Genomic DNA, 11,044 nt, shown 5'->3' with positions numbered 1-11,044 from the left:
AATTCTGCTCAAATCGATATAGATATGAGGCGTCTGATATTAAAAAGCAGTATGTCACATGGGTCTAGTAACTAATGTCCCCACTCTGCATCAAACACATTTTTGCATTTATTTGCAGATTCCAATTAAAATCCTAATCTTTAAATAGAGGCAAGACAGAAAAACGATGCAAGTACTTAAAAAAAAACATGAAGCTGCCACACTTGAAATAAAAGGACAAGCAGCTGTGCTGCACGCACCTCCTCTACTTACTTTTATTTGATTGACATCTTTTCACTGAACCCAATCGGCTGGTCAAGGACAGCAGGAAGGTGATTCCTGCAGGCTGAACAATGTCCTGCTCCAATCCATACAGGTGGTGTTGCCTGTTTTTTTTGTTTTTTTTTAATACTCTCTTGTTTTCATGTGTTCTGTCTGTCCTTTGTCTCTATCCTTTTTGCTCCATTAGGATGTTTTGCTATCTTTGTCTTTTCTGTCTCTTATATGTGGTCATTGTTGATAGATCCCACACTTCAGAAAATAAACCAAATATGCATGATCATGTTATATCAGTAATTGCAGCGAAGATAAAAACAAAAAACAAAAACAAAACATTTAAAACTTAAAAACTGAAATACACAACATATATTTGAATAATAACACAAAAAGCAGGTTTAAAAAAAACAAAAACAAAAACACATGCTCTTCTCTATTTTTCAATGTTTGATTAAAATTTCATCTCTCTGCTGCAGAGACATCAGACTGCCATTTAACTTAAGATTGGAAGTAAAAGACCACATCCAGCAACCGGCTCAGGACAGAGAGCTGTGATGAAAAAAGCTATTTCTCATGAATATTATATTGTTGTCAATTTCGTATGCATTTTTAATTTCAGGCCTGAAGGGTGTGACCATTTTCAAATTTAAAAAAAAACATTTGTTGTCTTTTCTATAGAGTTTCATCAGCATCTATCATGCCTCACCGCTTTATTTATTTTGAAGTGGTGGAGCGCTGGATTCGGTACACCCTGGACCTTCGCTTCATCTCATAGTGCAAACACAGACAGACACACACTCACACCGAAGAGAAGATTTGTGTTACTAATAAATTGAACGTTTTTGGACTGTGGGAGAAAATGCACAGGGAAAGCATGAAAAGTCAGAAAGGCCCCGTACGCTCACACTCTAACCAGGTTTGTCTTGTTGTATGTGACACTGGTTGCCACTACACCAGCGTGCAGCTCCTTCATCATCATCATCATCATCATCATTATGTAAAATATGTATAACATTCACACTCATTTCACGAGTCAAAAAAAGAAAACAAAAGATTCCGATTGTTTTCCATCGGGTGCTTCCATCCGGCATGTAAACAAAGATTATTTTTCCAACACCTGCAGTAATTAAACATTGTTTTTTGGGGAAGAGCCGACATAAACACTGCAACAGTGTGATGGATAACGTCTGCGACACTCGGGGCACTCAAGTCGTCTTTTTCCATTTCGGAAACAAAATTTCTGGTGAATGTGCCGAGCAGTGACTTTGATTAAAATAAATGAGAAAATCCATTCGTGACAGTCTTCCTGCTCCTCCTCCCCATCTGCATCCTAATAGCTCCCGAGACACAACCGTGAGCCTTCGCTCAGTGTGTTGCAGCATGCACGCTCCCATTATTCTCGGGAGCCAATTTTTCTTTACCAGGCAGAGCTCTGCCTCTCTTGGGTGGAGAAAGGGAACCAATTTGGGAACAAATGACTCAGACCTTCTGAGATGATTATGATTAATGTGGAGGAGAAGATAAACTGCTTCCTCACATTAATCAGAGAAACAATTGAGTATTTTTTCAGAGCAAACTGCTGATCTATTCACCGCCTTTCATTCGGTTTACGATTCAGATAGTTTATAACGATATATTTAAGCTTTTTGCATTATTAATTTTCTAAATGTCACCAGGAAATAAAACAACTGGACAAATGGCTGCAAACGCTTGACGTTTATTTCATGGATGAAAATAAACTCTGTCATAGTTGTGGATTATGATCTGCTTTTACTTTTCTGTGTTCTCAACATTCGCTTGTCAGTTATCAATTACGCCAGCGATGAATATTAAACAAAAAACCAGCTGTTGTTTTTAACAAGTCATGGATTAAAAAGGCAAAGCAGAAAGTGCAAATTGATGTTGAAATGTATCTTGACAGAGGGCAGCAAAGAGCCATATGTCTGCAAATACTTAGATCTGAAGATCATTTTTAGTTAAAGGAGAATCTGATCTACAAGCAGAAGTCATAATAAAAGTCCAGTTAAGTTCAGGTTGAGGAACACAACATGTGCCCAACATACAAAAGAAATTAAAAAAGAAATTGGATTTACTCCATCAAGTGACGCTAATATATTATATCATACATTTATTAAAAAAAAAAAAAGAAGAAATACACCTCATGCATTTCCAAATGTCAATTAAACATTACAGAAGAAGCATTAACAGTGAGTCATTGTGGAATTTTATTGTCATTTACAAAGATAGAAAAGCCCCCATTAATTTAGTTGTTTGTTATTTTAGTGAACATCTTCATCAGGATGCAGCTGCTGAGTTTTTCCATAGTAATTAATAAGTAAAGGTCTCCGTGTGTCTCTTGGTGCTACTCCAAACTTTTGCAATTGACAGATAATGAAGGGAAAAACAAAATGCAAATATGTGATGCACTTCATCAATACTGTAACTTTTAAATATACATATTCTCATGTGAGTCACTGTCAGTTGTGGGCCAGAAAAATAAATATGACACACGCTGAGGAGTTTCCTGGGTCTCAAGTGTTATGTGATTCTGCTGCATGAGTCATTATGCCGTCAACGAAGAAAAGCGGCATCAGTCTCCCTGTCCTCCCACTCTGTCTCTGGGAATGAGGCGAAGCTCGGATCCGTGCTTTAGAAACACATTGCCTGTAACACAGGACAGAGCACCGAATGAAGACTGCAGTTTATATCCCGCACATTTTATCAAGAGCATTAATTATCACGAAAGCTGACAGAAACATGTCAATTGGCCAGCTGTGAGGGGAATTATCACATATTTCATACAAACATTTTAAGATCGTCAAACAATGGGGACATCTCTAAAAGTTGGGCACACGCATTTGGATTGTTTTAAAGAATACAAAACTTTAGCCAAAATGACTCTTCTGTAGTAATAATCTTACAAATTGCAAGTTTAATAAAATAAACTATGACGAACCAGCAAGTAAACTGGCGTGAATGCTAAAGGCAAACATGCAAAAGTCATTCTAAAAGGCATTGTGATGCTCCGTAAAAGTGCAAGACCGGCACTATGAGGTGTGTGCGTGAAGAATTAAAAAAAAAAAAAAAAGAGAGAGAGAGATTTTAAAATGACATCAGATAAACTCCCATCATGTACTCAATTCTGTGAACAAGAGGTAGAGTGGCTGCAGTGGGCGAAAAAAGGGAATCTGACAGAGGTGTCTGAACTGAGGCTATTCTCGGCAGCACCCAGCATGAGTGTAACGCAGATAAAAAGGTGTTGTGAATGCCCACCACCATCTCCTTTCTTTGCAGAAAAGACTCCGTTTCTGCCTTTTGGTCAGAGCAGGCATTACCGTCCCCTGCTCCATGCAGAAAGCCCAGTCAGCCGTTACTTTCTTTGATGAGAGCGATGACTTACATAAGACACACTTTAAGTATGAACCTCGGGGAAAACGGGCCGACGCCGGGATAATGCAACTCGCTGGGGTTCGGGAGAAAACGTTAACATTTAAAGTCAAGTCTGACGTCGGCCTCGTCTCTTGTCATTTTTCTAATTAACTTAAAGTATAATTACCACTTCTTTCCCTTTCATATACGTAACTGAATAGACTCCACTGAGTTACAAAAAGGCAGGCGTTTTGTGACGTTTGGAACATTTCAGTATGTCAGATGCCTTTTATCGAATTCTGTATCAGATTTAATTTTCCCCTCTGTGGGTTGGAATTGACTCACGACCACACTCAACACTGAGATGTATGTGGCAAGATATTTCAGGAAGCCTTAACAATGATGAAACCTTCTGCCATAGCGAGGAATTCCAGCACCTTTGGGTTTGAGGGTAGATGGGTGTGGTGAGATTCCTTAAACTTTTATCCATCCTCACAAAAGCTTTTAGCGTGATTTTCACTAATGCTCTGCTCAGACTTGAAAAGGTTTCACTCAGACGTATTTGATGCCAGGCTGATAAAGTTAGCGATAACTGTTTTTATCATGCTTCTTCGTCGCACTGCTGATTTATTATGGACCTTTTGACTCTTCATTTAATCCAATCCATTCCAATACACCCACTTATTTAGTATTATTACATGAAAACAGTCTAAATTCTTCTCGACTACATGTCAAGCCCAAATGCACGTTGATAAAACAAATGGTTTTTTTTTAAGTGGAATTCAACTATCTGAAACAGCTTGTAACCAAGTTGGTTTATCATCAAGTCTAATGTCCTGCCTTTCTTGGCGAACCACCCACAGAGACGCTGCCTCGAGAGACATTACCAGACTAATATTTCACATTATTAAACCAAGGCCTGCAAGTATTACCACAGTGCATTACGAAATACACGTGTTCAAGTTCTGTGTTAATGCGTGGGCTTATTAATGCTTTGATGGAAGCGTACTGACAGGCAGTGAGGAGCTCGGAGGAAAGAAAAGCTTGATTAGGTTTCTAATGAAACTGAATGGAGGGAGAAACCACGCAACTCATCACTTATGGTGGATTCAGTAGAAATATATGAGCACTAAAGTTTTTTTTTCTTCTTTTGTCCTTAAAAGAAAGAAGCTTTTAAAGATGATTTAATAGCAGAACATAACGGCTCACCTGCAGTCTGGGCAGGGTTGATTCCTATTCCATCTGCAAGGCAAACAATAAAACAAAAAGTCAATGCAGTGAGAAAAATCTGAAGCAAATGAGCAGCAAAACATAAATGAATAATAATTCATGAGATGAACAATCAAATGAAGTGAATTTGTTCAGTATAGACGACGAGGATCAGCAAGTATGCCGGCAGCTGGTGCCGAGATCCATAAATATACCACTAATTAAACTCTTAAAACTCAGAATTCAGAAGTAACTTTACTTTCAGTGTGTTACTGTCCCTTTTCACAGCAGAGCTCAACAAAACATCTGCTTTTTGCGTCTCTTTCTGCTGGTTAATTGATGGGCAACAATGAACAAGCAAACTATTTCAATTCCAACACCCACAAAGACAATTTGCTGTCATTTGTTCAGGTGATTGCTGCGACTGTGTTTACAGAATCAATAAAGTGTTGGGTAACGAGAAGGATGCGGCTCCACATTTAAAGTTTTACTCAAATTTGCCACCTAATAAACAGGTTTTACAACCTGCAGATTATGAGAAAGGAGGCTTACATATCAGGTACAGTAAACAAGCATTTTTGAAAAGTCCTTGATGGATGGACGCAGCTCCTCCGGCAGCTGAACTTATCGTTTCTTTACAAACTCATTCATAACAGAGACCGCTACGATGTTACACTGAAATGCTTTTGGCAATCATTTTCAATTAGCGGGAAACAAGTTAATTGATTCTATGAAAACTGGGTCACTTGAGTAACTTGGCTGCTGCGCTGTGAGCATTTTCTGAACTGAGGACGAGCACGACGGCTGCCAACAAACCTGCAGCAAGGTGGAAGGTAACAGCCTCAGCTGCGGTCGACACAGAGATAAGAGCTGCAGGATCTCACAAACTGACTTTTGTTTCCCCAACTGCTGAGTAAACTCGAGAATTAGCCCTGCAGCTATCGCTGGCTTCAGACGAGGACGGGATGGATAAAATCTCTTCAGGTCTCTTGACTCTTATTCTGAGCTGAAGCAGGACTTTTATAGCACATAAGGGAGGCTGACAGTCTTTTAAAGCACATTATTTTTACTTGGATGTTGAAGGGATCATGGTATTTCAAAAACGTTGCCCGTCATCCTAATTTTAGCCGTGCCAAATAAAAGATTCCGACATTTTGAAGTGACAATTTAGGCTTGCTTTCCCTGATCGTTGTATACCATTATGTGACTTGACAGTATTTCAAGCATCAGTTTATTTCCAGCATCAGAGTGCAGTTCAAAGAGTACAGTGAGCACGTCCGGATCTATTGAAGCGCTGTCAAATCCTCCCAGTTTGCTGTTGAAAAGTTTTGAAACGTTCCTGTCAAAACACTCACTTTGTAAAGAGAATGAGATTCTCTTTCTAGAACAGTGAGGCAGCTCCTAATGACTATCCAGCTTCTCAGCATTTCGCTTTTGCTCCTGAAGTAGTTTGAAAATCATTAGGTTAAAGGTGTTGTTTTATGCCCAAACTCACCATTTGTAATGATTGCGCTGGTCGCTGATGGCACTTTGAACTGGAACAGATTGAAGGAGGAACATTAAAATCACACTTCAGTCCTCATAACTTCACATTTCACAGAATTTAGGGAACGTTGCTACACAATTACACTTGGCCTGAAGACAGTAAGGGGGAAAAAAACACAAAAAAAAAAACCATGAAGAGACACACATTATCATACAATTAGTTGAAACTTTCAACCAGAATCGTAGCTGCAAACACATTTTTCCGGAAGCGAACTTGGTGAAAAAAAAAAAAGGCTGTGTTTTGTTTTCAGCCTTTTGTCTGCCAACTTTCACGGTTGTTGGACACACAAGTTTTCCCCACACAGCGACACCTGCACATGTACGCTCACACGCAGAAAGGATTCGGAAGGGCGCCTGAGGCAAAGACGTCCGCGACTGAATTTCTGGAAGGAGATCACTCGGCGCGGCCACAATACATGTCCCACTTCAAGGGTGAAGATGTGGGTTGGTGGGATTTGTAGTATAAGGACGGAGGGAGCAGTCTGTCACCAGGCAGATAAGGTTGGCGAGGCGAAGCACCGCCAGGTAATAGGAGCTCCACACGTGGAATACAAATTATAGGATTGTGGAATATTGTCACATGTAGCGACAAAAACACGCGGATGAATTTGTGACCAAGTTGATAATGTGTTCCTCAGGTTTGCATGCATATAGAACATTTTTTCCAAAGGCAATTTACTTCTGAAAACATGCAACTCAGGAGGTGCGATCTGTTGTGAGTTAATGACTCCTCTCGAGGATTATTTGAGTTATGGAGAAGTGTTATTGATACTTGATTTATCTAATCATGAAGCTTTGTGAAGCACGGGCCCCCACTTGAACTTTTCTTTGTGTGAACCACAAACAGCTATAATATCTGCCTGATGTGATCGCCGCTGCCTTTTATGGATATTTTCCCAAATTAGTTTCTATTATCTTTTTTCCTACCCGAGCCCAAAACCACTTAAATAGTAGAGGCCTTTACCCATATTTGCATATTCATGTCTTAAAATGAGGCACTATCAGGCAAAACAATGATGCAGTGCTGTTGATGGAAAATATGATTGGCCTATTGACCCAATACAACCCCGGGCTCGTGTTCTGAACTTCAGACAGGTCAGTCGACACACAGAAGCAGTTAATGGCTGTGCTGTGCAAACCTGTATTAACTTGAAAATCATGCACACAGTTTAAGACCAATGAAAAAAAGTGAACAAGCGCGTCTTCGTCTTGGTTTTAAAACCCTCCACCGAGCTGCCTTTAATATCTGCAAGTCCACCGAAGCTTAAAATGAGGACGCCTGCTCACATATCGTGTTTTTTTCTCACATTTGGTATTTTTAAATAACCAATACACTGACAGCTCAAAACATTAGTTGATATACAAGAGCTAAAAAACAACAACCCCATAATGTGGCGCAATGTCCTCCTTTGACGACCTTATCATAAATGTAATAGAATTGTATTGATTTTATTGTTGTGACTCAGGGATGCATTTGTATCATATGATGAACTGTGAGCTCACCTCTTCGGCTGCAAACTTCAAAACCGCTGTGAATGGCGTGCTCTCAGGAACACTTAGTCTGCAAAAACAATAAAACAGGATCCTAAAAACACCAAATATAATAAAACCCAGTTTGTATATTAGCTATAAAGGTCCCTCATGAAGCAGCAACACCACATAACTGAACTTGTTCGTTCGTTGTGATCCATTGTTAATTGACTGGCTGCTTTAGAGATTCAGTCATGTTACAATTTAACAAGATAGAAGCACAAATCTAAGGCAAGACATTTATTTTGACTGCCATAAAAAAAAGTAGAAAAGCTAAAGGCAAACTGAATGTAACATTACTTTCGTCAGAGGTTGTAAAACTTAATATAGGATAAGTAGTTAGACACAATAGACTTCCAGTGTGATATTCCTCCAATGAGTTGTGCAGTGGCGTTTTGAGAGCGGAGTGGAGACCTCCCAGGGGCAAAACAAAAACAAACCAAAAGAAACATTTCACGAAGATGGGAAATTAAAAAAAAAAAAACCCAAACAAATAAATCCCAGGCCTTCAAATGCAATCGCCAAGTAAGGTAATGCAGAAGGAGCTGAGGTGGTCGAGGGCAAAATCAATCGGCTCAGGCAGAAGCGGAGAGAGCAGCAGAACAAGATCTGAAGCTTCACATTGTGTGCGGGTGTAAACATCAGAACACAAAGTACAGCAAACTGCAAAAAAAAAAATCTCTGAACATGTTCACCTAAAAGGAAAAAAAAGATTGATGACACACTCAAATTCAGCTCTCTGGTCGAGGTGAAGTGATACTTCATTATTGTTATTATCCCTCTGTTCATGCTCAGACACTAACAGCCCCAGTGCGGCCTTGTCTGACCCCATTAGAAGAACACCTCTGTCTTTGGGTTAAGGTTAAAATTGTCTGCACGGACTCAGTTAATTACTTCAAAGTACACAGTTCGTGTCAGAGAAATTTTGATTGCGTATAATGTGGCAGAAATGGCTGTAAAAACAAGATCCAGTGTCATTCAGGGGGCAATGAACGCTTAAACTACACCCCCTATTGTGTCTTTGTGCAACAAGTTTGCAGACTAAACCATTATATTTACCAAGTAAATAAAACAAGATATCAAAATATGTGATGCATGTTTCTAAAAGTTGAAACTGAACCAGATGCAGACAGTTGATCGACAGGCTACAATATCAAATCTCCCAAAGCCCAAATTTGAATCAAACTGAAAAGTTGTGTTTTGATTTCAAATATGGTCTAAAAGAGTAAATATAAAGATTTGCTGTGACCCGAGGTTACGTTTGCTCTAATCTCTATAAAGTATTTTGAATATAGTATTTAATAGTATTTAAATCAGGGTCGTCAATCCCATTTCTGTCCAGGGGCCACATACTGTCCAATTCAATCTATAACGGGCCAAAGCAATAAAATAGAAACAGCTGTAAACTTTAGACAAACTCATTGTAGCATACATTTTTACAAATCAACCCATACTTTGGCACCAATACCACTATCAGCTCTGATTTCAGCATTTTGTCTGTTGCAACAGACCAATCATCAGTTTATAAATTAACTGTTGCTTTTATACAGAAGAAAGAGAGTGAAAAAGATGTTTCATTCAGATATTAACACTGTTGTGTAATATGGAGCTGCTGTGACAACTGGATATCACTCTATCCTTAGATATATAGTTTTCTATCAAATGTCTTTTGAGATATCAACCTGTATTATGATTATAATATCGATTAAAATGTCAGTTTATTAACTCTAATCCTCTGATAAAAAGACTTTAAAATGATGAAGACTAATGTGCTGCTGTCATGCAAACGTGAATCACAGACTCCGACAAGCAGATGGCATCCCACTGAACATGTGTAACGTGGTTTATAATAGATACGTTTCAACAGTTTTACCCCATAATGCTCGACAAAATTCTGTGATAGCGGTGAATCATAATCATAACAATGACATAAAAACACAAAACAACAATATCTTGTAAATGAAACAGAAATGTCTGCAGCGACTGAGCAGTCTGTACTCACACTTTGTATGGAAGCCGGGGATCCGACGTCAGGGTGATTTTAAACGTTACCTTAGACCTAACGAGCACGATATAGAGAGAGCCATTAGGACATAGTCATCGCTTGATAAATATGTGGTTTGTTCCATGAAACTGCTCGAATAAAAGAGCTAAAACTTACATCTTTTGGGCGAAGTGGCTTCTTCTGCAAACAAGCTATCCACACCCGGAAACTGGAAGGACCCAAACATACACGTCATCCATCCAGGGTTAATTTTGATCAATACCTTCGTCTTTTTATGCCTCATAAAAATAGATAACATCATTTCTGAAACGGGGTATATTTTAATGAAAGGTGCCAATGTGTTGAACAGAATCTAGAACATTATTTGTACTAATAACCGCCAGGCATTCACACCAGCGTACTAATCTTTACCGTAACTATAAACAGCAAGACGCAGAAGGTTTTTCCAAATGCGCGTTTAAAAAAAAGTCAGTCAACGTGATTCTGCACAGCATACGTCCTCTAAATACTAAAGGCACATATGAAGGAGTAAACTAATTTATTTAAAATAAAATAAAACAAAATAAAATAAAATAAAACAAAATAAAATAAAATAAAATAAAATAAAATAAAATAAAATAAAATAAAATAAAATAAAATAAAATAAAATAAAATAAAACAATCCTAATTTTTTATGTAATTTCACCATAGTTTTAAAACGTGTCTTTTTGTCTGTCTGTCTGTCTGTCTGTTGTTTGTTGATGAATTTGATATAAATGTATATATGACATACTGGTTCTTTCCATTAAAGATCAATTTGGGATGAATGTAGCCCCTGAACTAAAACAGGCTTATACTTGTTTAATAAATGGTGTGCAGTGAGCTTATTTACCAAGCCAGGTTAATTCTGACCGAGCAGTATTGAATATGTGTCATCCTGCATATGTCTCGACTGTTTCTCCACTGTGGCAGCATTTTAACATTGTGCCATTGAAGCACAGTCATTTTCAGAGGCATCTTTTTCATGAATGTGTGAAATTGTTGACTATCAAGGTCAGCCACGTCAAGCTGTTCACTGTTTCATCAATCTAAACAGAAAGTGTGAACCAGCACAAAAGAGCAGTTCAGTTTATTACAGTATTATCATGCAGG

General features: G+C 38.5%; 1 protein-coding gene across 1 annotated transcript; it reads right to left on the bottom strand.

Moving 5' to 3' along the window:
* Nucleotides 1-2,368: 2,368 nt before the first annotated feature.
* On the bottom strand, nt 2,369-10,118 carry ufm1 (ubiquitin-fold modifier 1). The gene is made up of 6 exons (XM_080508694.1): nt 10,070-10,118; nt 9,911-9,967; nt 7,882-7,939; nt 6,329-6,368; nt 4,834-4,866; nt 2,369-2,919 (listed from the first exon to the last, which is right to left on the bottom strand). Coding segments are annotated over exons 1-6 (264 nt in total). The 5' UTR covers nt 10,072-10,118; the 3' UTR covers nt 2,369-2,845.
* Nucleotides 10,119-11,044: the final 926 nt, after the last annotated feature.

Source organism: Blennius ocellaris, assembly GCF_963422515.1.
Source record: "Blennius ocellaris genome assembly, chromosome: 14".
In the NCBI taxonomy this organism is placed as follows: Eukaryota; Metazoa; Chordata; class Actinopteri; order Blenniiformes; family Blenniidae; genus Blennius; species Blennius ocellaris.
The sequence above is the reverse complement of the archived record's forward strand: the minus strand, read 5'-3'. Positions and strand labels throughout refer to the sequence as shown.